The sequence below is a fragment of the Camelus ferus genome, chromosome 16, assembly GCF_009834535.1.
Source record: "Camelus ferus isolate YT-003-E chromosome 16, BCGSAC_Cfer_1.0, whole genome shotgun sequence".
Taxonomy (NCBI): Eukaryota; Metazoa; Chordata; class Mammalia; order Artiodactyla; family Camelidae; genus Camelus; species Camelus ferus.
In genome coordinates, this window is record NC_045711.1 from 41192339 (window position 1) to 41219969 (window position 27631).

General features: G+C 51.8%; 2 protein-coding genes across 4 annotated transcripts; one reads left to right on the forward strand and one right to left on the reverse strand.

Moving 5' to 3' along the window:
• Positions 1–742: 742 nt before the first annotated feature.
• SLC46A1 (solute carrier family 46 member 1) lies at positions 743–13208 on the forward strand. 3 transcript variants are annotated; one of them, XM_032457641.1, is made up of 6 exons: positions 931–1250; positions 2171–3023; positions 4161–4244; positions 5539–5695; positions 6247–6342; positions 12768–13208. In XM_032457641.1, exons 1-5 carry the CDS (start codon positions 1023–1025, stop codon positions 6302–6304), a joined length of 1380 nt encoding a protein of 459 aa, XP_032313532.1. In that variant the 5' UTR covers positions 931–1022; the 3' UTR covers positions 6305–6342; positions 12768–13208. The 3 variants fall into 3 exon arrangements, with proteins under 3 accessions (XP_032313533.1, XP_032313532.1, XP_032313531.1); XM_032457642.1 differs by having other exon boundaries at positions 743–1250; positions 2622–3023; positions 6247–13208; XM_032457640.1 differs by having other exon boundaries at positions 933–1250; positions 6247–13208.
• Positions 8401–26995, reverse strand: SARM1 (sterile alpha and TIR motif containing 1). The gene is made up of 9 exons (XM_032457628.1): positions 25806–26995; positions 20312–20930; positions 18075–18287; positions 17677–17768; positions 17329–17564; positions 15310–15412; positions 15044–15233; positions 10375–10496; positions 8401–10287 (listed from the first exon to the last, which is right to left on the reverse strand). The coding sequence occupies exons 1-9, from the start codon at positions 26273–26275 to the stop codon at positions 10158–10160; spliced, it is 2175 nt and encodes a 724-aa protein (XP_032313519.1). The 5' UTR covers positions 26276–26995; the 3' UTR covers positions 8401–10157.
• Between the last annotated feature and the right edge of the window lie 636 nt (positions 26996–27631).

The window sequence follows — 27631 nt, forward strand, 5'->3', positions numbered from 1 at the left end:
GGCAGGCAACATTATTTTTCACACTGCTTGTTCCCAGAGACTCCCCTAGGCATGGTCCCTGACATGCAAGTGGCACTCGATAAATGCACTGATAAAGGAGAAAGACAAGTAATACTATTCCCTTTTACAGGCAATAAAACCAGAAAGGAGATCTGATTGACTTCTGCCCCGATTTCTACAGTAGGAGCACCCAGGAGCATAGGGTCACAACCAAGGGCCTCCCAGGCCCTCCACCATCTCCTCCTCCTCCTCTGCTCCTCCAAGGGCACTGCAGAGCCAGGCCCCAGCCCCAGAAACAAGTCTAGCCTCCTAGAAAAAGATCCTAGGGCAGGAGTGGAGCTAGTGACAGCCTATTAATAACAATAATAGCACTTAAAATATGCCAGATACTATTCTCCCACAGTAACTCTTTGAGGCAGGTTCTATTAGCACCACCATTTTAAAGATGAAGAAACTGAGGTACAAAGAGGTAAGTGGCATGTCCAAGACAGTAGCAGAGCCTTGGCAATCGAACTGAGGCAGTAGAGCTGGAGGCTGCACCCGTATCCACTGAGTCGCCTCTTAACGGAGCAAAACATTAACACAGACAACAGAAGTCATAGCCTTGAGTTCTCGAGCTCCTTGTTTCTTCTTGGATAAATTGGAAACATTAATAGTTGCTAGCCTATAGAGTTGTAGGGAGATTAACGTATCTAGAGAATACAGTGCCGAGCACATAATAAGCGATCGATGAATGTTAATTATTGATATTACGGTTATGGGCGTTTCTGGGCCTGGGAAAGAGTGCAGGGCGATAGCCTTGCACGGTTTGCAGGTGAGATCACTTTGTGAGCCAGCGGCACGGGGCCCCTCACAGTCTCTCCCCAGCCCGGAGACTGCGAGCCCAAGAGTGAGGGGCCCCCAGAGGCTCTGGCCCCGCCCCACCAGACTTAAAAAAAAAACAAAAACAAAAACAGGGAGACGCTGGGCGCAGGCGCAGAAAGCCAAGCCGTCGCCTTGCGCCCGCCCAGAAGTGCACAAGCATGGAGGGACGCGCGGACTCCCGCGGCGAGCCCCGCGCTTGGCTCTCTGGGTCCGTGCTGGGCCGCTGCTGCGTGGAGCCGCTCGTCTTCTTTGCCAACTTCGCCTTAGTCCTGCAGGACCCGGTCACCACGCAGTACCTGTGGCACCGCTTCAGTGCCGACCTTGGCTACAACGGCACCCGCGAGAGGGGCAGCTGCAGCAACCACACAGTGGATCCCACCGCGCAGGTAGCGGCGGCCTGGAGAAGGGGGCGACGTGGCGGCGGCGGGCCCTGGGCTACAGCGTGGGGGCAGCTGAGGTGGTGGGGCCTGCATGAAGGTTGGGGGCAGACCAGAGGGTTCTGGATATTGGGTGGTGGGCGGGTCCGGAGCAAAGCTGGAGCCTGAGGAAGCAGGGTTAACCAAAGGGAGTACTGACTGAAGAAAAAAAAACAAAAACGTACAGCCTAAAAGTTGAGAACTGCGTTTTATTTGGCTGACTTTCTGAGGACTCAAGCAGGAGAGGCAGCCTTTCAGAATAGCTCTGAGGGACTGTGTTCCCAAGAGATAAGGGAGAACCTAGGATATATAAGAGTTTTGCAACAAAAACCAGGTAGTGGGAACGTGGAATGATTACTGTTAATTAAAGAAAACCACACATCTCAAGTTAATGAACAGCCCTTTTCTCTGTATGGGGTGATGCAAGAGGCTGGGCTCATTGAAAACTTTCCTTTGATATACACCTTAGCTATCTTGGGCCAGTATCCTGTTCTTTCCCATCCTGAGCCCTCTCCCAGGGTGCATTGTTGGGGGTGGCTGCAGTGTCTGAGGGCTTGGCAGTGAGCAGTCCTTTTGTCTCCATCCCGAGTTCCCTCGGGGCTCACCTCAGGGGCGGTGGTAATGGCTGAAGGCTTGATGGCCACAGCATCCTTTGCCGGTATGGCAGGTAACATTTTTCATTCACAGTGGTAAAAGTAAGGAACGGGATCTTGTCCATTTCCCATACCCACCTCCAGTGTCAGTTTTAAGAGTTGTACTAAAATTGTCTCTGCAATTTAGGCTCCCAAGAAAGTCCTCATACCTGCATCTCCCAGGATGGTGATGGTATGGGGAGTGAGCAGCCTAGAGTGAGGAACAGCACCCCAGTAATAAGACTTTTGTCCCCACAGGAAGTGGAGACTCTTACCTCCCACTGGACCCTCTACATGAACGTGGGCGGCTTCCTGGTGGGACTGTTCTCATCCACTCTGTTGGGCGCCTGGAGTGACTGTGTGGGCCGCCGTCCGCTGCTAGTGCTGGCCTCGTTTGGCCTGCTACTCAATAACCTGGTGTCCATCTTTGTGGTACACCTGCAGCTCCATGTTGGCTACTTTGTTCTGGGCCGCATCCTTTGTGCCCTCCTTGGAGATTTCAGTGGCCTCCTGGCTGCTGGCTTTGCCTCTGTGGCAGATGTCAGCTGCAGCCGCACCCGTACCATCCGAATGGCCCTGCTGGAAGCATGCATTGGGGTGGCAGGGATGCTGGCGAGCCTTGTTGGAGGTCACTGGCTCCAGGAGCAGGGATATGCCAACCCCTTCTGGCTGGCCTTGGCCTTGCTGATAACCATGACCCTCTATGCAGCATTCTGCTTTGGTGAGACCGTGAAGGAGCCAACACCTGCTCGGCTCTTCACACTCCGTCACCACCGATCCATTGTCCAGCTCTACGTGGCCCAGGCCCCAGAGAAGTCCAGGAAGCATTTAGCCCTGTACTCACTGGCCGTCTTCGTGGTGATCACTGTGCACATTGGGGCCCAGGACATCCTGACCCTCTACGAGATGAGCACACCCCTTTGCTGGGACTCTAGGCTGATCGGCTACGGTTCTGCAGCTCAGCAACTCCCATACCTCAGCAGCCTGCTGGGCCTGTGGCTTCTGCAGTACTGCCTGGATGACACCTGGGTGGCTGAGATTGGTCTGGCCTTCAACATTCTGGGGATGGTTGTCTTTGCATTCGCTACCATCACACCCCTCATGTTCACAGGTAAAGTGTATGGGCTCAGGGACAGTTTGTCTCAGAATTGCTGGGTGAAAAATGGGGGCTAGCCACCTGCTGCCCCCAAACGTAGTTCATGCCTATGTCTTAACATCATTGTGCCCCTAGGCTGCACTGGAGGACAGACAACTAAGAAACCTCACAAAAATACTATCTTTGTCATATAGAAAATACAGACCTTCAGTAGCCAAGGTCATTCACTCACATTATCAACCATAAATGTTGGTGGTAAGATAGAGCAAAGACAAGAATATGGCTCATACACTAATTGCTTTACTCCTTGGCCTCCCACAGCCTGCATTCATGGTGTTCTTAAGCAAAGTCCATGCCATTATTGCCTTCACACTCGCTTCTCCGATAAGAATCACAGGACCTGTCTCAAATATCCTTCGTCAGCTTCTCTGGGTTTTTAAAAAAGCCAGTCTTCTCAGATCACAGATAACACACTCCTGCTTGGGTTAGTTCTTCTTCTCCCCTCCTCTCTTCCTTTTTTTTTTTTGGTGGAAGAGGGCAGCTGGGAATGAGGAAGTTAACTTTTCTGAAGGAACAGATTTATTTTAATAGAGCCCTAAAATATTTTGTTTACAGTCAGCCAGTCAGTAATCAAGAGATTTCTGCTCGCCTAGACGGTGTGACTGGCGGGGACCCAGGTACTTTTCTCTCCTGCCCACGGCATCTCCCATGGACTAGGTGCTGGGCTCAATGCCCTTGGGTGTGCAGGGATGATGAATATGCTGTCATTGCTCTGGTGAGCCTCAGCAGAGTGGGATTTGGGGGCTGTCACCTGAAGGGCCCCTGGGAGGCCTCATTGTCTAACCCACTTTGGAGGCTCCACTGTCCTCCAACAGTTTGCAGTTTTCCTGAGGAGGCAACAGTTGCGCAAGGGAGAGAAATGGTTATGAAGGAAACAGTGTAGCCTGTGAGTAACTAAATGTCAAGGGAAAGGGAACTTGCATTTACTGTGTGCTTACTGTCCCCTGTCATTGTCTCTTTACCCTGCTGAGGAAGTTCTTCCTGTGTCTAACCCGAGTCCCTCATGGGATAGGTACCAGAGCTCTGCTGCCTCTCACTTGGGCATCCATCTTCACAACCCCATTTTCTTGATGATTGTTTCTTTCTCCACAGGGTATGGGCTCCTCTTCATGTCATTGGTTATCACACCTGTCATCCGGGCCAAGCTCTCCAAGCTGGTGAGCAAGTCAGAGCAGGGTGAGTGTCAGGGTTAGCCCTTGTCTAGTTCCTCATACCCAGTATTGCCTGAACCTGGCAGAGGGCAGCCGTGGGCTGGGAGGCATCTCTCCTTCCTCCCTCCCACCCTGGAGAAGTAAGTAGCTAAGACAACTACGTTGCTGTCACAGTGCCTAGGGCTGGCAGAGGACCACAGTGCCTTGGAATTTGCAGTCACGTGCACGATTATGTCCTTTTGGATCAGCCAAGCAGAGGATTTACTCGTTCCAGACCCCAGCTTTTCCATCTGTAAAATGAATGTCACAATGCCAGAGTTCCCTACTTCCCTGGGGTCAGAGCATACAAGCTCAGAGGAGGCGAACAACTTTGTGATGTAGATTTCACTGTCTCTGCGTGGCAGATGAAGCAGAGGATTAAACTGACTCACCCAAGGTCATCAGTCAGTGGTGGAGCTAGGATGCACACCTGGATCTGTTTTCAAGAGCAGCAGGTCTTGGGATCTGGGTTTTAGTCCTGGCCCTGTCACCCTCCTGGCTGTGTGATCTTGGACAGGTCCCTTTCCCTCTTTGGACCTGTTTCCTCATATGTAACACGTGTGGATTGCTCTTGATGACATCTACAGGCCCTTCCAGCTCTGGCAGTCTGGCAGTTTAATCTCAACTTCCGTTGGGTTGTTGCTCACTTTGCAAAATTCGGGTTCTGCTGGCATATCTATAAAGAATAGCTTCTCAGGCTTCTAGGTCTTTAGATCTCAGTCTGAAACGTCTGGCTCATCCACTTTTCCCCGCCTGCCCTGGAAGGAGGATCTGGTGATGGCAGAAACTCTGGTGCCATATATAGCCCACCATGGGTTCTGTTGTCCCCAGAACCCATGTGACTTCGTTTATTCACTCATTAAGTTTTTTTCTATCACCTTCACTGTGCCCAGAGATGCATGCCAAGGGGAACAGGAGAAAAGAACAGCCCTTACTAACTGGCTGGCTCCAGGGGGCTAGGCCCCATGATGGGCGCTTTACGTGCAAATTTAATGTTACCAACAGATCCAAAACCATTTTTATCAGGCTTTTGCTAGAAGACATCACATGTACTTTTATATATGTATAATAACAGTCATTTGTTTGGTAGCCACTGTGTGCCAGGTGCTTCCTATGCATGCCTTCATTGGAGTCTTATCATGATGCAGGATTTATAGGTGAGGAAGGTGAGATTCAGAGAGGTTAAATGACTTGCCCCAGGTCACACAGCTGCGTGGCGGTGGTGCCGAGGTTTGCACTTAGGTCTTTCCGATTCCAGAGTGGTATTTATTTCTTCACAGGTGCTCTCTTTTCTGCTCTGGCCTGTGTGAATGGCTTGGCCATGCTGATGGCCTCCAGCATCTTCAACTCGCTCTACCCAGCCACCCTGAACTTCATGAAGGGGTTCCCCTTCCTCCTGGGAGCTGGCCTCCTCTTCATCCCGGCCATTCTGATTGGGTAATGCAGGGCTCTGACCTGTGTTCAGAGTGGAGCTCTTTATCCTAAAGGTGTCCTCCTCTGCCTCCTCCCAAGCAGAAACAGCATCCTCATTCCTGGAGCTCTTCCCCTGTGGGTGTGTCAGTCTCAGCCTGACTCTCCCTTAGCAGATGGTCACCTAATCCTCTGGGAGCCATTCCCCAGGGACAAGGCAGAGGGCTGGTAGGGGAAGGGTCAGGCTCACAGTGCCTCCTGGAAAAGCTACATTCTTGCACCCAGTTCCCCCATTTTACAGATGGAACTGTGGCTGGCAGAAATGTGCTAAATGGAAGCCTAGAGGGCTTCCTTGGCCAGGCGTGGCTGGGCCACAGGCTCACCTGACCCAGTTCTTCCCCTGATGATAGCCTCAAGAATCATTTGCCAGAACCCTCTGTCTCTGGACATGGTCTCCCACCTCTCAGCCTGGGGAGGGGGATACCTGGACCCGCCCACCCAATAAAACCTGCGTCACTTCTCCAGGATTTGAAGGTCCCCACCTGTTAAATCTGAACCTTCTCTCTGGTCTCTCACAGGATACTGGAAAAGACTAATCATTGCCCTGAATTCCAGCAGTTTCCCCAGAGCCCCTGATCTTCCTGGACCAGAGGACAAAGGGCAAGAGGAGCAAAGTGAGCACTAACCAACTGGAAGTATTGCCTCTGGATCCCAGCCCTCAGCAGCACCGGCAGCTCCCTGCAAAGGGCAGTGTGGTCAAGCTCGACCAAGGCCCCCACCTCATCCACAGCTATGCCAGCCTATGACTCTAGGATCTGGAATTGTAACCCAGACAGACCCACTCCAGGGCAGGCAGTGGGGGAGCCATTCGGAACAGGGATCTGTTTACCCTGTAGGCCATCAGGCACATAGAACCCTCCAGGGGAGAGGAAAGGTCCTGATGGAGGTGACACTTCAGGGACCAGTTGAAGCATGAGGGCTGGCCCCTCTGCTTCCAACCGAAACTGCACAGCTCACAGTGCTCAGTTTACCACGAGCAGCCACCAGTCACTCCTTAGTGATGAATATGGTGCTTGGTCAGTGCTGGCTTTGTAGGGAGGGAGGGTTGTGGGAGTGGCTTGGTGCCCCCTGGAGGGAGAGTGCACTGTCTGAGGGTGGGAATCAATCTCTTGGGCTTAGCAGTGCCAAACATAATAATTATAATCACCCTGAAATGAACCTTCTGGCCCCCAAGGCATTGGGCTGTGGGGCCCTCTGTTTTCCTGTTCACAGTTTGCCCACCAGAGGTCAGACAGCAGTAGCTGCTGGAATGGACAGGAGCCCCTGAGCAGCCATGGGATTGGTACTGGACATGGCCAGCCCAGACCTCCTCCTGACTGACCATTCTCTTCTGAGCTGCTGGGAGGTGGAGGGCTGCCAGGCTTGCATCAGGCCAGCAGAGAGACTCCGGGCAGAGACCTGACCGCTTGTTCCTCAGTGTCAAGAGATCCACTCCCTGAAGGCACCTGTACTGGTCTTCCTGGCTACACCAGCCCAAGCAGAATCAGTTTTTGTTACCATTCAGCCCTCCAGCACCTCCCTCATTGCTGGGCATTTCAGCAGGGCCATGTGCTGACACTCTCCCTTGTTTATCTGTAGGTCAACAGGAACCCGGAGATGGGCCTGACCCTCTAGAAAATGAGGGACCCATTTCTAGGGCATTAGGAAAGCCTGGACCTAAAGTTGAAAGGCAGAATAGGATTCAGTATTAAGGCACTGGCTTTGATGAAGGCCATAAGCCCCCAAGCAAATCAGATGGTACTTGACTCTTCAAAACAGAATTGGCCACAGGGCATGACCCCCTGCCAGTATTTCTACCCTCATTCTCTCTCACCTGCCCTACCAGCCGGTTTCCTGGCTAGAAATCACGTAGGTAAAATGGGGGAGGCCCAGAGTAAACCAGGGTCAATTGTGGCCTTCTGTAGCCTGGGCCTGTGTCCAGATTCCTATCTCACTGTCCCCTGTCATTGGGAGATCAAAGCAAGAAGAGGGCCTGGGCTGTACTCTGGGCAGGGCCTCTAGCTCATTCATATTTGGCATTAAGCAAGGTGGTAGTTCAGTGACATCCCCTAATTAATCATGGTTGGACAAGTTAGGAAACACTAGATTGAATAATGTTCTAAGATCCTTTTTCCCTCATACATTCTAGAATGAGAGGCCTCTATTCATGGGCCTTGGGGGAGGATGAATGAGTTGGAGCTGGACTTTTGACTTTTGAATGCTCCTGAGCAGTTCTTGGTCCAGAGAGGGGCGGGGTGAGGCTGACTCAGCCCTGACCTGGGGGCAGCAGCTAGGGCCCAGCCAAGCAGAAAACCCTGCCCCTGAAGACCCGTGTCAGAGCAGGCTGCAGGGGAAAAGGCTATTTCTCAAAATCTCAGGACTAACCCTGTGGGGCCAAGTCTAGATGAAAGGTGAGGGCCAAGGTGCCCGCCTGGGCCTCAATCTGGGCAGTGTTTGTCACGGTGGGGGATGCCGGCCCCTGAACATGCTGGCCTGGCTGGGGGAGGGTCATCACTTCAGCAGCTCTGGTGGGGCCTGGAGTCTGGGCAGTCGTTCCTCAGAGAGGCAGGAGACAGGCAGCAATGGGGGCTGTACCGAACAGAAAAACAGTGCTGGGAAACTTCCCTGAGTACTGCTCAAGAGAGCTCAGAAGGGAGTGGGGGCTGGGGACAAAAAAGACAGGAAGCTTCTCCTGGAGGAGACTCATCAAACTGTATTATTATTGGTTCTGCTTCATGAGGGCAACATTCAGTCTGCCTCAGTCACCATGCTATTCAGGGCCTGGCACTGGTGGGCATTCATGTGGCAAGGAAGGAGAGTCAAATGCAAAGGACCAGCTGAAGACAGTATTTTTGGCAGGGAGGGGACTGGAAGGAAGGAGTCTGAAGCCTGACGATGTGGCTCGAGAACTCAGAGTGGCCTGTGGCCTGGCCAGTACCTTCAGGAGGTGGCTTGGGAGCTGAGCCAGCCTTTAGGTGTGAACCCACTGCCTTCAGGAGGGGAGAGGCAGGGCAGGTCCCAGCTGATCCCACTAGCTGGAACCTGGATTTATTGGAGGGAGGATACAACCCTGGTGGAGGAAGCACCCAAGGGACTCCTGCTCGGTTATTTCTGTATAGCCTCTGGGTCAGCCTTCTGTTACAAAAACCTGTCCCCCACAGCTAGATTCTTTGGGGCAAGGGAGAAACCAGCCATCTGTGGCTCAACAGTCCTGCCCAGGATGATTCTTAGGAGAGCAGTCCCGACAGCAGTGGGCTGAGCAGCAGGAGGCCAGGTCTGCATCCTGGGGCTGACACTCATGACTTGGGAAACTGGGCACATCATTCATTTCCTTCTCTAAAATGGACATGATACCAGGTAAGGTTGCTCTGATGATTAGAGACCATGGAGTGTCAGGGAAATGGCAAAGATTTGTGAGACATTTGTGTTTTACAGCCTTGCTACCCACCTGAGAGTTGGTGAGAACTGCAGAAACTCAGGCCCCACCCCAGTCTCCTGAATGGAATTTTAACAAAATTCCCAGATGATTTGAATGCACCCCCTTGCCCTGCTGCAGGGTCTTGCCTCTTCCCAGGGAGCTACAGTTCTGCCCAGGCTACTGCTGATGCCACAGGGCGCTGCCTTGCCCCACCTCCCCCTGAGCAAGTGGGTGGGCAGCCTTGGGTGGGTGAGGGGCTGGGGAAGGGAGCTGGACCAGGCAGAGGCCCAGGGCACAGCACCAAAGCATAAGTAAGGGGGCTAGCTGCCCTTTGAGACATGGCCTCCCCTGCTCAGACCCAAACAGGGGACTCCCATGTACCAGTGAGTGTAGGCCGCAGCTGCAGACCAGTGAGACCAGTACAGGCTGGCTCAGCCTGACCCTGACCCAGGTGTGGTGAAGGAGGCCACACGTCAGGAAGGCTGGGAGAGGGGCCAGGCCAGCTAAGGACACTGAGTGGTTATAGGGCAAGGCCACGGGGTGCAAAGAAGTGGTGAGCCCAGGGGCCAGAAGCTGTCTGGGTGGAGAGCCATGGCTGGACTCATCCCCAGCTGGCTCCCAGGCCCAGGCCCTTGCGGGGCGGAGAGCGTTGGGCACTGTGTTAATGCCTGTCTGAGGCTGCCTGCCTTCACTCTACTCAAGCTGGCTGCTGTCAGGGCAGGAGAAGGGTAGTGTGCAGCAAACCCTCAGTCTCCAGGGTCTCCAGAACTGAGCAGTGACCCTCCCACAACAGAAACAGGACCTGGTGGCAGGGCCTAGGGAGGTCTTAGCACCCCCAATGCCTGGCTTCCCTTCCCTTTCCAGAGGAAGCTGGGTTTGAGGTGGACCATGAGGGTGAGGAGATAGAGAGCCATTTCCTGAGAAGAGCCCAGGCTGTCTCAGCCCAGGGAGGACAGTCTGAGTTGTTCCATTGGGGGGTGGGGAGGATGATGGAAATGGGGGTCATGGCAGGGCTTGGGAACTAGGGACTGGTTAAGTTGGGCCCAGGGGTACAGCACCCTCCAGACTGGTGTCGGAGCCTGCAGACGAGTCCCGGGAGGAGCGGCCCTGCAGGAAGCGGATGATCTTCTCAATGGTGGCCTCCTGGTACTCATGGGACCACCTGTGGGCACAGAGGCCGGTGGGTCAGCGGGCTGGGCAGAGGGAGCTGCCACTGGGGGCATGCGTAACCCACCCCGCCCCTCCTCACTTGATGCCGTTGAAGCTGAGCACAGCCTGCATGTCCTCAGGCAGGGCCTGGGGCTCTGGCCACTCGAAGCCATCAATGACAGGCACGATGTTCTTGCCACAGCTCAAAGCAGTCACAATCTCCTGGAGAGAGAAGAGGAGGGAAGAGGAAGAGACCCTGGGTCCCATCCAGGGACCTGGGGCCAGGCAGGCACTGGGAGGGCCAGTAGCCCAAGGCTGAGCCCAAGAGCCCAAGGTGGGATACTGGCCTTGAAGTCCACCTTGATGTCTCCCTCACCTGCTGTGGTAATATATATATATAATGTATATATATATATATATTTGGTCTTTGTTCCAGGTTCTTGGCACCAAGCTCCTAAAACCCTCAGAATCTCAGATGACCTGGGAGGTAGGAGGCTCTGCCTAGGTAGCTTCAGGATGGGGGCTGGTGGCCAGAAAGACTAAGCTATGCTTAGAGGGTTGGAACTTTCAGCACTCCTGGCCCCCCTGCCCCAGACACTTCCAGGGAGGGGAGAGGGGCTGGAGATTGAGTCCAGTCACCAGTGGCCGATGTTAATCATCACGTAGACTTAATCAGCCTACATGATGAAACTTCCATAAAACCCCTAAGGATTGGGTGGGTTGGTGAATACATTTAGATGCTGGGAGGGTGGCCCAGAGAGGCATGGAAGCTCTGTGCCCCCCTGCCCATGCTCCCACTCCCCATACCTTACCCTATGCATCTCTTCCACTTGGATGTTTCTGAGTTGTATCCTTTATAATAAGCCCAAGAATAGTTAAGTGCTTTCCTGAATTCTGCACGTCATTCTAGCAAATTATTGAACCTGAGGGGGGAGGTCATGGGGACTCATGAATTTGTAGCCAAGGCAGTCAGAAGTGCAAGTGGCCTGGGACTTGTGGCTGGGTCTGTGGTGAGGGCTGACTTCTGGGACTGAGCCCTTAAACTATGGAGTCTGACATCCGCTCCAGGTAGTAGTTAGTGTCAGAACTGAACTGAATTGTGGGCCAGCCAGTTGGTGCTGGTGAAATGGAGAATTGATTGTTGGTGTGTGAAAAACTCCACACAAATTGGTGTCAGAAGAAAAACATCACACCTCCTGCATCCAGATTGATCCATGAGGAGCCCTGCCAGTTGTCATCCTTACTTATTTCTCAAATCCACCCATTTTTCTCTCCTCCACCCGCTACCACTGCCCTGCTCCAACCCTGTATTACCATTACTCCCCACCCAGTCTCTTCTCATCCATTCTTGCCCCGTGGAATTCACTCTTCACATTGCCCTTTCACCTAGCCACTCTTTGCAAAATGCAAATCTGATCATGTCATACCCTACTTAAAACTCTTCATGACTTTATATGGCTCTTAGAATAATGTTCAAAGCTTTATGTGGTTGGCCACAGCTCACTTCTCAAACTCTACCCCATCCTGTTCTCCCAGCCCTAGATTTGCCATCCCCCCCACCCCCGCGCACAGGGCATTTGCACATGCTGTCTCCTATGTCTAGAATACTTTTCCCTGCCCTTTCACATAGCTAATGCCAACTCATTTTTCTGATCTGAACTCAATCAGCCTTCCCAGGGAAGTCTTCCTTCACTTCTCTGACCAGTTCAGATCCCCTATTTTAGGCTTTCATAGACTTCGCAGCACCTACAGTTGCAAATTTAAATTAACTAATGAGTAATATACTTATTATCTGTCTTCCGTACATAAGACATAAGGACCGGGACCATGTCTGGTTTTCACTCACCTTGTGTCTCAGGATCTTGTACAAAGCCCTGCCCATAGCCAGCCTTTGCTAAATACTTGATGGCTAACTGGCTAAATGAAACAATGAGACAACATTGCATAGCAGTTAAGGTTGTACTCTGGAATCATCAGATCTGGGTTCATATTGAGTCTCTGACACAGGCTCTGTCATGTGAGGCAAAAACAACATCTCTAATTTCTAAAAATAGGGTTAATGATAGTCCCTAACTGGTAGGATTGTTGGGAGGCATAACTGTGATAACCCATTGCAAGTGATTAGAATAGCACCTAGCAAGTAGTGTATGTTTAATAAGTAACAAGTAATTATTTCCTCCTTTGTGAAGTGGGGATAATAAAGCTTACCTCATCAGGTTGTTGTGAGGCTATGACTATTAATGGGTGCTCTGGTAAGTGCTTATTGAATATTTTTTTTTCCTTTCAAGGGGGAGCCACAGGGATTAGGCTTTTTGAGTGCAGTTCACTTGTGGTTTTCCATATTGATTACCCACTAAATGTGGCTTCAGGGAAAGCGGTTTTAAAACCAGAGGCAATTAAGCACTAAAAACAACCAAGGAGGGATAATGGAGCCTTTGGGACTGGTCCAAGGCAAAGGCTCTCACCACTCCTCCTGCTCCTCCCTCCTTGCAGTCTGCTGGGCCAGTGATGGATGCCACACACCCTTGCGGAGCAGAGCCTTCCTGGGGAAGGAACCTGCATAACTTCAATCCTGATTGATTTCTGGGGAACCTCTCCATTTTATGACTGAGAAGAAGGAAGCCCAGCGAAGGGAAGGGACTTGCTCCCAAGTCACATATATGCCCAGCCCAGGAGGGGCCAGGCCTCTGACTCAAGCATTCAGATTCCAAGTTTCAGGCTGTTTCAACCAAGCCCTCTGCCTCTCTTCTGAGCACTTGAATGAATTCTGACCTTGCAGCAATTTATTTGGGAACCTTTAGACATTTGTTTTATCCAGAATTACACAGTAAAGTTAGAAGATGTGTATGGTTCTCCTAGTCATCTCAGCTTCATCTGTATCACTCATCTGTTTAATCATTGATTTAATTATTCTATAAACTCTTCAAGAACCTACTTTGTACTATGCATGGTTTTAGGCGTCAGGGATCCAGCATGAATAAGGCAAGGTCTGAGATCTTATGGAGCTCACAAACATTCCTCTCTTTTTCTCAGAAGGTCACCAGCTCTAGGCCATCAGTCATGATCCTCCAGGGTGTCTCTCTGACCCAGCACCTCCTCCCCAAACCAAACCCAAAACTCAGCCTCTCCTACATGGCCTCTGGGGCCTGACCCTCTTCCCCACTGTCCATATGGGCTGCATCCTTTGTCAGAGCCTTCTCCTTAAAACCCACTGGCCTGGCATCACTGCCCTCATGGGATCCCTTTCCCCAGTGCTTTAAGCACAGGTCTTCTCTCTGCCTTTAGGAACCCCATAACCTGGCTCCTTAGTTCTTATCTAGCCAGTGGTGTGCTGGTACATGTTTAACAAGTAACTCTCCAGAGGGGAAAAAAAAAAAACAACCAACCGAACAAATAAAACCCTAATTTGTAGTTTTTACCAATTTCCTTAGTGTAACTACTCCCAGCCTGGCTGACTTCAGGCTACTGACATGATGTCACTGAACTTGGAGTTGGAAAGAGAGATGATTACTCTGGTGTCAGCTGAATCCAGTCCTATCCCACCACCTTCCCCCCCACCCCTCAGATCTGAGCCATAGGACAAAGTTGGATCCTAAGAAAGAGCACGGGCTTTGGAGTCAGATAGACAAGAGTTCAAAGCCCAGCTCTGATTTCTATACCAGCAGTGTGGCCATGGGAAAAAGTATTCTACTTCTCTGAGTGTCAGTTTCTTCATCTGTAAAATGGAGAGGCCAATACCAGTAATAATGTAGGTTTTTGTATCTTTCTCATCCCTACTTTTGTTCTTTGCTCATGCTGTTCCCCTGCCTGGGATACCTTCTCTTCCACTGATCTAAATTCTTGAGACTCTTCTCAAGTCCTGCTTCCTCCATGAAGCCTCCCCTGATTATTCCAGCCCTCAATGCTTTCTCCTTTCTCCATATTCTTACGGCAAGTAAGAGGTTGGCCTACCTGGCTTTACACTGACATTAATTTCCATATGATCTGGTCACTCTGGGCATATTCTTGTCTTTAGGAAAAGGGCCCTATACATATGACTACTGCTTCCTTTAGCCCTGGCCTCAGCTCCTGCTCACTGATTAATGATTAATGACTAATAACCAGCAGATGTGACATGGATCCATCCATCTATCCATCCATCCTACAAGTATTCAATTAGTTTCTACTATGTGTTAGGCACTGAGGATACAATGGGGAATTAAACAATGGTAGTACTCATAATAATTGTACTACTACTACTAATTACAGCCATTATAGAGCAGTTATATGCCAGGCATTCTGCTAAGCACTTCACAAATTTTAGCTCTTTTAATCCTTATAACAATATCCTAGGGAATTAGGTACTATAATTATTCTACTTTCCAGTGATAAACATGAAACTCATTAGGGTTAAATAACTTGCCCAAAGCCAGAGCCAGGATTCAAACTCTCAGCTTTGTGCTCTTAACAATGCCATTGTGCCTGTCACTATGCTCTCCTGCCCCCTTCCCTCACAGAAGTTATTTTTCAAAGCATTTTCATCCCTTTCTGGACCCTCACAACAATCCTACAAAATAAAAGCCAGGCAAGTTATCCCCATTTTGTAGATGAGAAAACTGAGGCTCAGAGAGCCTAAGTAAATGGCTAAAGTCCTGTTACAGTCAGAGCTGTGGCTCCTAACTTCCAGTGGGGCCATGAAGGTTGCTGGTGTTCAGATGAGAAAGAATGGGACGAGGACCTTGTCCCCTGGGCCACAGGCCAATGCTGGGACCACAGAGGCCAGCACTTACCTTGTGCACCCAGTCCTTGCAGTCATGGTCCTGCATGCACTTGTCCAGGGCCCCAGCTGACAAAACCAGCACAAAGTTGCGGGCATCTGTGACACTCTGGATGAGCTTGTCTTCAAACTTGCCCGCTTCCAGCTTCTCCACATCGATGAAGACACTGAAGCCGTGCAGCTGCAAGTGCACCTTCAGGAGGCTGCAAAAACGTCTTATGTCACTGCCATGGCCTCGCCCCAAGGTCCCAGGCTGCCTGCCTGCCTGCCTCTCCTCACCTGGCCAGCTGGGAGCCCGAGTTCCGGCGGTAGCTGATGAAGACATCTGGAGTGTCCCCGCTGGGCTTGCAGCCCGTGCAGGGCAGTGGGGAGTGTAGCATTTCTGAAGCAGATAAAAAACAGCCTGGTGAGGGTGGCTCCCCCATCATTCACCACGAGGTACATCATCCCCTACACACTCAGCCCCCTAAGCCCGGCTCAGGCCGGGCGGCTTGCTCCAAAAATGTGGAGGTGGTGAGATGAGGCCTACTGGAAGGCAGGATGCTAACCAGGGGTGAGGCCCTCTCAGAAAGCAGACATCATGTTTTAGGGACATTGATATGCATCTCCGGCTCTGCCCTCTGTCTAGAGCTCCAGACCTGCACAGCCAGCAGCCTGCAGGCACTCCAAATCCAACACATCCCAAATCCTCCTCTGACCCTCTTCTTCCTAGTCTCCCACCAAAGCCAGAAACCTGGCTATCAGCCTCAACTCCTGCCTCTCATTCATTCCTTCAACAAATATTTACCAAGCGCTTTGTGTGTATGAGGCACTATTCTTAGTGCTTGGGATACAGCAATGAACAAAACAAACCCTGCCCTCATGGAGCTGACATTCAGTGCTCAGAGCCAGGCATCATGCTCTGTGGCTTCTGCCTTCTAACATCCTGGACTCCAGCCCCAGGGCCCTCCCTGTGTCCAGGCCCCCAAATCCAGCCTCTTCAGTTGTCTCCCTAAATCCACACTTGCCCAGTCTAATCTGTTTGCCATAGCCACCAGGGAGATCTTCCTAAAATCCAAATCTGAGCGTGTCATTGCCCCCACTTAAAAACCTCTGCATGGCTCCCTACTCCCTACAAAAGGGAGTTGTAAGCTATTTTTTGCTGTAGACCCTCTCATTCTAAAAAAATAAATCTTAGGGGTTTACTGGGAACTGCACTGGAAAAATGATAGAAGCTGGTCTGCTTTGGCTGAAGCAAAAAGAATGGGGCCAAAGCCCAGTCCCCTGCCCCTTATGGGAGCTTAATACATACTTACTGAATGAGATGAATGAAAAGAACCCATCATCTTATAATATTCAGACCTAACACAGAAAACTTCTGTCTGTTTACAAAGAAAGGCAGAAGCTCAAGTCAGAGTTCTGTCATTTAATAACTCATAACCTTGGGAAATGTATTTAAATTATTTAAATTTGAGATTCATCATCTTTAAAATGAACACCCATGATGGAAATGTTCTTTATCTTTGATTATGATGGTGGTTACACAGGGGTATACATTCAAAACTGTCCAAACTGGACACTTTTAAGTTAAATTATATCTCTTTTATTCTTTAAAAAGTTAAAAAAAATTAACGCCCATTGCATAGGATGTATGTAGAGATTAATGAGATAATATCTGTTAAAAAACTTACACAGGACCTGGCCTAGAGTAATTAATGATAAATATTAGCTACATAGTAAATTAAAATAAATTAATAAAGAGGGCTGCTAGAACCTGAGAATCCACTCTGCTCTCACAACCTCCCTAAAGCACCCACACTTTGTAGGCTGTTGATTAACAGGATAAGCCCCTAGTCTTCCCACCCACATTCACTCTGTGCACCCCCCATGCTGTCTTACCTCCTTACTTGTATATATTGCTCCTTCTGCCTGGGTTGCCCTTTCCTTCTGCCACCACTCTTTCCCCCACCCCCAAATACATCCTTCCAGACCTGGTCAGGTATCCTCTCCTCTCCAAAGCCTAGGTCTGGGCAGACAAGATAGGTGGTGCTTTCTCTAGGCTCCCTCTGGAGTCCTGGGCATGCTACCTGCTGGGGTCACCTGCCTGTGTATTCTCCCACCCTCCTACCCACCTCAGACTGGGAACTCCTTGAGGGCAAAGTGCAAAATATTCGTCTTCCCATTCTTAGAGCCCAGTCTGGCACAGCCAACGTGCTCAATCAATCCGAAGTGGGGCTCAGAGGCTCCCCTCACCCCTCCAGGGCTGGGGCTAGGGCTGGGGCTGGGGCTGGGGCCGGGGCATGGGTGGGAGCAGCTGACCTCTGGCAGCCGTGAGGATGCGGGCGCGGTGCACGCCCAGGCGGATGCCACAGTCCTCCAGGAGCTGCTGCTCAGACACGCGGTGCAGCAGGGAGCGGTCTAGGCCACAGCTGACCAGGCCATATGTGTACTGGCGGAAGCGCGGGTCCAGGCTGCCCAGCCAGTCAGCCAGGTTGCTGCGGTCGCACGTAGCGTAGTTGGCGAAGGTCTTAAGCTCCGTGAGCTCCCTGAAGAATCTGCACCGGAGGGAGGAGAGGAAGCTGAGGTCTTGATTGGAGACTGGCTAGAGGCAGAGGGGGCGTTTAGTTAGACCTGCCAAGGGGGATGTGCTGGCTAGAGGCTCTATACCTCTTTCGGGTGATGCCCGACTTCATGCCCAAGTCGGTCTGGAGTTCCTCCTCCGTAAGCCGCAGAAGCAGGTCTCCATCTACCTGCTGCTCCTGGAGGAGGGGTCAGATGTAAGGAAAGGCTCCCCTCCTCATCATTTGGACCCCACCCAGCACAATGTCAAGGGCAGGGACCTGGAGATGGCGGTGGGGAGGAGAATGGGACCCAGATGAGAACCAACTGACTCAGAAAGTGGCCGAGTACAAGCTCCCCACGCCCAAAAGGCCACCCTAGTGCCGCAGGCGTGAGGTCCCGGATGGGGATTGGTCGCCTGTGTACAGGGCGCCCCTAGCGGCCGCGCGGCACTCAGGCAAGCACCCGCTTCCAGACCGCTGTCCAGCGATTCTGCACGGCTCTACCCGGAAGCTCTCGCAGTACTGGGAGAAGCCGATCTGCTGCAGCCACGTCTGGACCTCGGCCTCCTTCCAGCTGGCCACGCAGGGCAGGATGGGCCGCGGCACCTCCTCGCCCAAAAGGCGCAGCGCGCGCTTGGCCAGCGCCGACGTCGTGCCATTAGTGGAGTAGGAGACGAGGCGTTTCAGGCTTTGGATGGCACCTATGTCGCTGAATACCTGGCGAAGTATGGGGAGAGGGTGTCTTGGATCCACCAGTTGCCCTAGTCGTGCCTGGTCCCTCCCCGCGCCTCTTTTCACCGCTGAGAGCCCCACCACCTACCCTAGGTCTCCCTTCATCAACTAAATCACCAAGTCCTGTGGATTCCTCCTCCTGACGTTCCCTCAACTCTTGACCAGGTAAGTCCCTCCCATGTCTCCTCCCCTCTACAGCTTCCATCTGCTGTGGGATAAAGTCTAGTTCTCAGTATGGCTGCCAGGCCTGGCACAGTGCAGTCCCTCCCACCACTCTCAGCTCTCCACCTCTTTCACCAAGCCACACTCCTCTGACACCCACCCACAGAGGCTCTCCCACCTCTGGGCTTCAGCCTGTGGTGTTTCCAGACACTTAGTTCTTCCAGCCTGCTTGTGGGAATCCTACTCATCTTTTGAATCCAAATTGATTGGAACCTCCTGCACGCAGCCTGCTTTGATTTATCCACAGTTTGGCCCTTACCTCCAATTAGACCTTGTACCGCACTCTCAATGCCACTGTCATTAATTGACAATGCAACTTCCACTAGACTGAAAGCTGAAGTCATGTCTTAGTCACCCCTGGAGTTCCATAACAGGCACACTGCAGGGCACAGAGTCAGGGCTCCATTTGTCTTTTCTTAACTGCACTCACTTGGCCTTGCTGGGAAAGGAGTGCCAGAGCTGGTGGTCATGGCTGCTGCCCAGACCCACTCCTTAGGGTCCTCACTCCCTACTTCCCTTTAAGTCCTTCTCCCAAAACAGAATGACCTGCTTTGCAAAGTCAGTCCTCTCATGGCCCAATTCTGGGGTGCAGAAAGGAAAATCAGAAGCTCCTAAAGCATTGGACCTCAGAAGAGGCCTCAGAGATCTCCCTGGCACATCAGTCTCTTCTTGATCTATGGGGATACACATGATGGGTGACAGTCACCTGTGAGACACACTCCTCTGAGCAGCCCCAGATGACCACTGTCATACAGACAGGGTGGTCCATGCAGCATGCCCCATTCCCTGTGCACCAGTGGTCACTAACCTCCCAAACCCCTAGAGGGATGCAAAGGAGGGAGAGTGACATTATAGGATAATTAATTCTGTTATATTTTAAAAACAAAACCTGCAAACTTTTGATAATTTAACTATTACTATTCCCACATCCAGGATAAGAATTGTTGCTACAGTCCACTCCTTCAATTATGGTCCACTTCTTCAATTTTCCAGAGGACAAAAATGTGGCATATAAAGGCCCAGAGAGGGGAAGCCAGGTACCTAAGGTCACATAGCAAGTTAAAGCAGAGGGAAAAGGCTGCAGATCAGGCCCTGAGACTGAGGACCTCTTGGGACTTGGGTGGGAGTTATCTGACTGACAAACAGATGTCGTGCCGCTGTTTACTCCATCTCCTTCCTGGAATCCAGACCCAAATGACAAAAAGGTCCACTGGAGGGCCTCAACTGGTCATCTCTCAGGCACTTCAAATTCCATCTGTCCCCATGAACTCACTCTGTGCCCCACCCATTTCACACAGTTCACCTTAGTTCAGTACCAGGTGCCACCACCCACTGGGTTCCTATGTTCAAAGCCAGGTGCCACCCTCGGCTCCTCCCTCCCCTTCATCCAGTCACACACCAAGTCCTAATTCTGCCTCTTCAGCACCTCTGGAATGTGTCTGCTTCTCTGTGCTTCTGCTGTCATGCCCAGGTCCCAACCTTCACTATCCCACCTGCCCCCTGCCATGGCCTTCTATCTGGTCCCTTTGCCTCCAGATACACCCTTGCCAACCTCATCTCCATGCAGCAGCCAGGGTGACTTTGTAAAACACAGGTGTTCCCTGAGTAAAACCTTGATCTCGCCTTTAAGGCCAAAATGACTGGTCCCTCACCTTCCTCCTCACTTCACCTAATTCTTATGCAAACTTCAAGTCTCAGGTGAATGGCAATTTCTCTGGGAAGCCTTCCCAGATGCTCTCTAACCCCCACCCCACCCTACTCCACACAAGCCCCACACCTGCACCCACCTTGGTCTTGCCCTGCAGACTCTTGATGGCAGCCTCGGCACAGAGATAGAAAGCGCCGATGCACTGAGCCTCCAAGCGCGACGAGTCGAGCAGTGGCACGAGGCGCTGCAGGTCGTCTGGCCCGCGGCCCTGGCTGGTGTCGCTGGCATCCACCAGGCAGCGGGCGAAGCGGCCGGGGTCCAGCGAGGCCACGAGCGGCTCTACGAGGGCCAGCGTGCCGGAGCGCTCCACCTCGCGCTCCACCTCCTTGTTGGTGGCCAGCACCGCCACGGCGAGGCAGGCGTGCAGTCGCAGCAGCTCGTCCTCCTTGGAGAAGGCGAGTGGGAAGAGCCACTCGGCGGCGCGCTTCTCCACCATGCGCCGCTGCACCGCCTGGCCCCCGTGCAGCGCACAGTTGGCTAGCGCCAGCGCACAGTGGCGGAGCAGCGCCGGGTCCGTGCGGCGGCACCAGTAGAGCACCGCGTCCAGGCCGCCGGCTGCCACCAGCCGCTGGCACGTCTCCTCCGAGTGCTTGAACATGTGCTCCAAGATGCCTGCCACGCTCCGAGCCAGCTCCACTGGCTCGCGCTCCTTTGCCAGGTTCAGGATCACGCCTAGCCCGATGCGCGCCACGCGGTCCCTGCCAAGATGCTTATCTTAGCCTCCTAGGAGCAATGGCCTCATCACTCATCCTCTCTGGGCCTTGCTAGTGTCATATAATGTCATGAGTCTGGTCCTCCCTGCCTCCCCCGCCTCCCTCACCTCCTGCCCTGGGAGAACCAGACTTCTCTGCTTATAAGGGTACTCCATCCTGGCCACACCCATTTCCACTCTGACACCCATCCCTGGAGGAGCAGTATATGTAGTGGCTAAGAATTCTACCTCTAGAGCAGATTCCCTGGGTCCTGGTTTCTTCTCTACCATTTTCTAGCTGTGAGATCTTAGGTACCTTTATCTTTCTTGGTTTCCTCATCTCGTAAATAGGATAAAAAGAATACCTACCCCATAGGGTTATTATGAAGTTTATAATCCATGTAAAGTGCCTGGCACAGTGCCTGGCACATAAAAAAGACTCAATAAATGTCAGCTTTTCATCTCTGAAGTGCCACTTGAAGTACACCACTCTTGGCCTTGCCTTCAAACTTCTCTTCACTCCATGCAGTGTTATTGGAGTGTATTTGTCCATTCATTTAAGAGGTCATTTATTGAGGGCCTACTGTGTGCCAGGCACTGTGGTAGAGGCTGAAGTTAAACAGTGACTAAGAGTGGCTGGAGCTCATACACAGCTAACATAGAGCAAGTAAATGATGAATGGACAGGATAATAGTTATATGACCATAATGATAGTAAAACCAGGTGATGTAATGGAGAGAGCCTGGATGGAGGGATATGTCTGAGGAGGTGACGTCTGAGAGTTAAACATCCAGAGACCCCTGCCTGCAAGTATCTGGAAAAAGCACAACAGGCAGAGAGAAAAAGGACAAACGCCCCGAGGGCTGATGAGCTTGGCATGTTTGGGGAAGAGAAAGAAAGCCAAAGATATCTGCAGTGTCTAAAATCAACAAGGGATTCATATATTGAATATTTATAAAAAAATTCAAGTCAACAAGAAAAAGGCAGTAAATTTAATGGAAGAGGGGCAGCGGACACAATAAATGCAGTTCATAAAAGATGAAAACCACAGTGCTAACAAGCAAATAAGAGATGTTCTAATTCATTAGTAATCAGAGAAATAAAAAGTAAAACAGCTATCACTTTACACTTAGTAGATGGGCAAAAAGCAGAAACTGGGTAATACAGGAAGTTGGTGGTGTGTGGGGCCATGAACACCCTGAAGCCCTGTGGGTGGAGGTGTAGGCTGGGGCGTGTGGGTGAAATTAAGGAGACAGAAACTCTATGAACCACAAATGAGGGCTCTTGGGTTTATATCCCAAAGAGATTGTCACACAGCTCCACAAGAGGACATGGACAAGTCCATTCATTGCAGTGTTATTTGTGGTGGGGGAAGCTGGGGCAGTCCAGTGTCAAGCCTGGGAGAGTGGAGAGGTAACACAGGCAGGTGCCCACTCTGGAGCACTTACAAGTGACTGAGCAGATGATAACATAGCAACAAGGAGGATCTTAAAAACAACACTATTTTAAAGCAAGAAATAGAATGTGCTATATAACACAGCACCATTTGTGTACAATAAGAATCTGCACATAAAACAGGAGTAGAGATTTTACCAGAACACAGTAAACATTAAACAGATACACATTAAACATATTGGATGGTTGCCCATGGGATTAAGTTAGAAAGATAGTGGGACATCAGTCAAGAGGAGAAAGAGAGACTGCATTCTAGGCATAGATGTATGCAAAGACTTGGAGGTGTCTGGTGTACTTGGGGACTGTCCCCATCTCAGCCATGCTGAAGTGAAGCTACTCCAAGTGGCTGAGGTGGAAGGTTCAAAGGAAGAATGAGCACAGTGTTCTGGGGGCCTTTTGAGCCATCTCAAAGCATTTGTACTTTATTTTGATGGCAAATGGGGAGCCATTTTCAGGAAGGAGAGTGACTTAGTAACATGTGGGTTTTAGGAAACGTGCGCTGGCTGCTGTGGGGAGGACAGATCCACGGGAGAGAGGCTGGAGACCAGCAGAGCAGGCAGGAGAGTTGCCACATTCCTGGCAGAGGTGAAAGTGTCCTGTCTTCCTGACCTCCACAAATGATGTCCTCCACAGATGATGTTACCCACAAAGACTTACAGGCCCAGCCAGTCATGGAGTCCTCGCCCAGTGAGCATCACAGTGCTTGTGACTGTGTCCACTGCAGGGCCTATCTGAGCCCAGAACATGGCCTGAGGCCAGTACAGCTTTGCTGAGCTGATCACTGAGCTTCTCTCCAGCCCAAAGGAACAGATGGATCCTAACCATCCACTTGGGCAGCTGGCACTGCAGTTGTTCCTTTATCCAGGGAGAAAGCCAAAGCTCAAGAGAGGTTACATGACATGCCCAGGGTTACACAGCTGGTGAGAGACAGAGCTGGGATTTGAATTCATATCAGTCCATTCCCAGGGCTCAAGATCATTTGTTGGCACTGTTTGCTTCCAGAACTATCTGACTACATAAGCTCTGAAACTATCGGAACTAGGATGTGCTTAAGACATCATCTAATCCAACACCACCTTCGTTTCCTGAGGCCCATTGAGGGGAAGGGCACGTTCAGGAACATCAGTTTAGAGAGAGGACTTTATTCTGCATTTTTGAGCCCCAGCCCTCACCTTCCCCTATGCACCTGGCACCTTTAAGAGTTAACTCTGCTTATTGTGAGACTTATTCACTTAATTCCCAATTCTTCTGCAGCCTGAGAAGCTGTGGGTCTGGGTTCAAATCCCAGCTCCAAAGGAGGGGTAAATTGTGCACATACACACACATACAAGCCTGTATATATTATATATATATGTATCTGTATATGCGTAGACTTTCTGGAAAGATATACAAGAAACTTGTTTCACTGGTTTGCCTCTAGGGATGGGAAGAAAAACTTTAAAGGTGTATGCTTTTTGTACCTTGGCACTTGAATTTATGTGCAATAGTTTTTTTGGCTTTTGTTGTGTTTTGTTTTTTTAACGTATCTCCTCCACTTACTCACTATGTATTCTTTGGAAAGCCGTTTAACCTCATTATGGTCCCCTGATGGGGGGCCAACTGTGAATTTAGAGGGCTAGCAGTCCGACGAGGCCCTCACTGGGTGTCGTGGGTCCAGGCTCAGAGGGCCCTACCCTGTTGGGCTTCTCCTGGATTTCAGGGGTGAGTGAAGCTGTGATATAGGCTCCTGGGTAGTGGTTGTGGCAGCACCCTGGGAAGAAGAGAGCTGCAGGAAAGGGAATGGCAAAAGGAGTGATGGAAGAACCTTCTTTAAGAGGAGGTTGGTTGGTGGAGGAAGGAAAGATGTCATAAACACAAATTCTCTCTGTCACCCCCCCCAAACCCCATTTTCTTGCCCTTCCAGCCTCCTTCCGGTGCAGTCTAGAGGTGTGGGGAGATCTCCGAGAGGATTTTGATGGCGACCAGGCTCTCTAGGCTCTGTCCTTGGTCCTGAAGTGATGCCAGCACCAGCACGTTGCTCTTGGGGCCAGCGACACTGGTTAACGTGACTCCTCAGTAATTCTAAGCCAGGTGAAAACTGTTATTTTTCAACCTTGAAAAATGTCAGGGCTATTTCTATCTTGCAGCTTTCCTCGTCTTAGGGTGTTGGCTGCACCCATTCTCTAGGAGTTCTAGTTATAGCTGCCCCATCCCACATATCATGTCTACAGGGCAGACTCGTCAACCCAGGCCCACCACGTCCAGTGAGTGCCCACTCCATCTGCTAGCCCTCCACATTTACAGCCCATTCCCATCAGGACATCTGATGTTAGATGGGAGATTAAAGACTTGCTGAACAAGCAGAACCCTAACTTGGTCTCCTAACTTAAATTGCTTCATTGATGCATTTTTGACAGTTGTATCATTTCCACTGTCCACAAGTTTATTTTTACTTTTTGAAAATGGCAAGGAAAACACCCCCAATTCATGCTCATCACACTTGTGAGAGCTATATAAACTGAAAGTGACCCTTTCAAAACCCTTCTAAATCTGAGGGGCCCAAGAATTCAACATGAGACTGGAATGTGACAGCCTGGTCTGCTCTGGCCTCAGAGGGGATAGAAAGTGGGCCAGGGTCCTCTCATTCCAGGGGAGATCCCAAGAGGCAGGAAAGAGTGGCAGCCAGGCTTCAATTGGACCCCACCTACTGTATCTTGGCACTGTGTGAGGAAGATTGGGGAACACATACTCTGACACCTGCCTAGTTCCACACCTGAGTTTCCTCTTCCCCACCCACCATCCCAGCAGAAAACCTTCCATTCCCCATTAGCAACCACAGAATGAGATCATATCTGGTCTGTTACATGAACCAAAACAAAAAAGGAAGAAGCAGGAAGTGGATTGGGGGTGGTATGAAGGCAGCAAGTAACCCTTAGTTCAGCACTCATTTCAGCCTGGGGAGAGAGGAGAGGGGTCCTCCTCCTGTTTTCTGAGCAGTGTTTCTCTTCCTCTTTTGGTGAGAGGGAGATGGTATGGCAGAGAGAAGCCAGCACAGAAGGACACCCAGGCCTGCGGGGAGGAGGGCTGTGGGTTTAGAGGGAATTGACATTAGGGTCCCACCTTCATTCTCAGAACCAGAGACAGTGTCCTGTCCTACTACTCCATTCCTCCCCTCCCAGTCAAATTCCTCGCCCCATTGGCCCTGGGAATGAATTTTGGCTGCACCATTATTTCACTGTGTGACGCTGGGCAAGTCACTAAACTTTCCCAAGCCTCAGTTTCCTCTGGTAAAATGGACACACTGGTCCCCAACAGGGATGTGGTGCAGGGATTTCTGAGGTGAAGCAGGAAAGGCCCGATGCGAGGTACACGGAGACCAAGGCACTAGGCGGTCCTTGCTGCCCCCACCCCCCACCCCAGCGCTCTACCCCTAGCCCGGCCCCCTCACCTGTTGTCAGCTACCAGGATCTGCTCCAGCAGGCGGGCGGCCTGCACGCGCGTCTCCAGCTCTGGCGCCTGGAGCAGCCGCAGCAGCAGGTCTAGGCCTCCATCCAGGCGGATGGCGTCGCACAGACCCTGGGCTACCTCGCGGCCCATGGCCGGCAGCAGCCAGGCCTCCTCCACCAGCTGGAAGACCTCGGCCAGGCCGGCGCCCACCGCCCGCACGCTGCCCGCCTGCTTCAGCGCCGACAGCGCCTGCTGCAGTTCGGGCAGCGTGCGCTCCAGGGCGCCCTGCACCTCAGTGCCCGCCCCGGGCGACACCTCGCGGGGACCACGACCGCCCGCGGCCCACCATGGGCCAACGCCGCCACCGCCGTCCGGCCCCGGCACCCCTAGCCGCTCAGCGCCGGGCCGTGGGTCCGACATGGCGAAATAGCGGCACAGCTTGTAGGCGGAGAGAAGCAGCGTCAGGACCATGGGCGCGGGGCTGCTGGGGACATGCCCGGCCTGAAGGGGCGGGGCCGGGAAAAGCGATCCAGAACTTGGGAAGAAGGGGACCCAAGAGGGGACCAGGGGGAAGATGCTGGAGGGAGGGTGGAGAGAAGGGTACCAGGCAAGAGCACTGACCAGAAATTTGGAGGAGGGGTGAGGGCAGGATCTGGGACGAAGCGGTTGTGGAAGGGGATGCAGGCCCAGATGCAGGGGCTAGGCGATAGGAGGAAGCGGGGGAGGAGAGGAATGGACCCAGGCGCGGGAGGGCCTAGGAGGCAGCAACCAGAACAAAGCGGCTCTGCAGAAATGCTCTGCAGCAGCCCCGCCCCTGAGAAGCCACCGGCCGGAGCAGACGCCCCGCCTCTTGGTCTTAGGGCTCCTCCCCTGCCGCCTGCGTAGCCCCACACTCAGCCTTTCCCAGGCACGCCCACACCCCGCCAGGCCTCTCTCTCCAGTCGCAGCCCCCTATCCCTTCCGCTGGATGCAGGGGGAAGGAGCGGAGGGCGAAAGGACTGCCTCCATTTTACCCTGGTGACACTGGAATGTGAGGGCAACACTGTTGGGTGCCCCTGCCTTACTAGTGGTTAATGCAGTAGTAATAACAATTTTTAAGGCCCTTTATGCCTGTTTCTCAGGCCTTAAAACATTCCTAAGAGGTAGGAATTAGTGCTCCCATTTCACAGCCGAACGGACTGAAGCCTATAGAGAAAAGATTGCCCGAAATCACACTGTCTTCTGATTATAGAACAGAAAAAGGCAGCGGAGTCTCTGAGGATCACTTCCTCCAGGTGATGGGAGGACTTCCAGAGGTCTCTGGACTCCTGAAAGTGAGCACAAAATCAAGCATTCTGTGCCAGTGAGCGTTTTCTGGGTAGAGGGAGCCTACTTCTCACTAGAGTCCGAAAGTGGGGAACTGGCCTATGGGGAGGATGAGGGTGGCGATAGGGAGTGGCCTGCTGAGGGGCAGTAAATTAGCGGAAGACTCAGGAATTACATCCAGTCTAAGGGGTGAATGTTCACCCAACTTACCATGCTATGAATACCTGCTTGGGGAAATCAATGCACCCAAAAGATAAAACAAATTTCCCCAGTGTGCTTACCAGCATAGTTCCTACCCCACTTTCACTGCCCTAAATACACAATGGGGAGGGGGAGCCACCCAGCCAGGGATGTGTCTGATCAAACAGATCATGGGTCAATAACCATTTATGGAGAATGAAGTTGGGGGTGCTCCAAGCACTGGGCATTTTGTCTGCTTTAGCTCCCACCCTGTGCGACAAGCATAATTAGTTCAGAACTAAGGCAGGTAAAGAAGTTTGCCCAAGGTCACATAGCCTGTGA

Coding starts and splice junctions, on each gene's coding strand:
- SLC46A1 (XM_032457641.1), top strand. CDS start 1,023: ATGGAGGGACGCGCGGACTCCCGCGGCGAGCCCCGCGCTTGGCTCTCT. Junction 3,024..4,160: donor CACACCCCTCATGTTCACAG/GTAAAGTGTATG, acceptor CTTTCTCCACAG/GGTATGGGCTCCTCTTCATG. Junction 5,696..6,246: donor ATCCCGGCCATTCTGATTGG/GTAATGCAGGGC, acceptor GGTCTCTCACAG/GATACTGGAAAAGACTAATC.
- SARM1 (XM_032457628.1), bottom strand. CDS start 26,275: ATGGTCCTGACGCTGCTTCTCTCCGCCTACAAGCTGTGCCGCTATTTC. Junction 18,288..20,311: donor GTCTGCAGGGCAAGACCAAG/GTGGGTGCAGGT, acceptor ATACTTCGCCAG/GTATTCAGCGACATAGGTGC. Junction 17,565..17,676: donor TCGGGCATCACCCGAAAGAG/GTATAGAGCCTC, acceptor CCTCCGGTGCAG/ATTCTTCAGGGAGCTCACGG.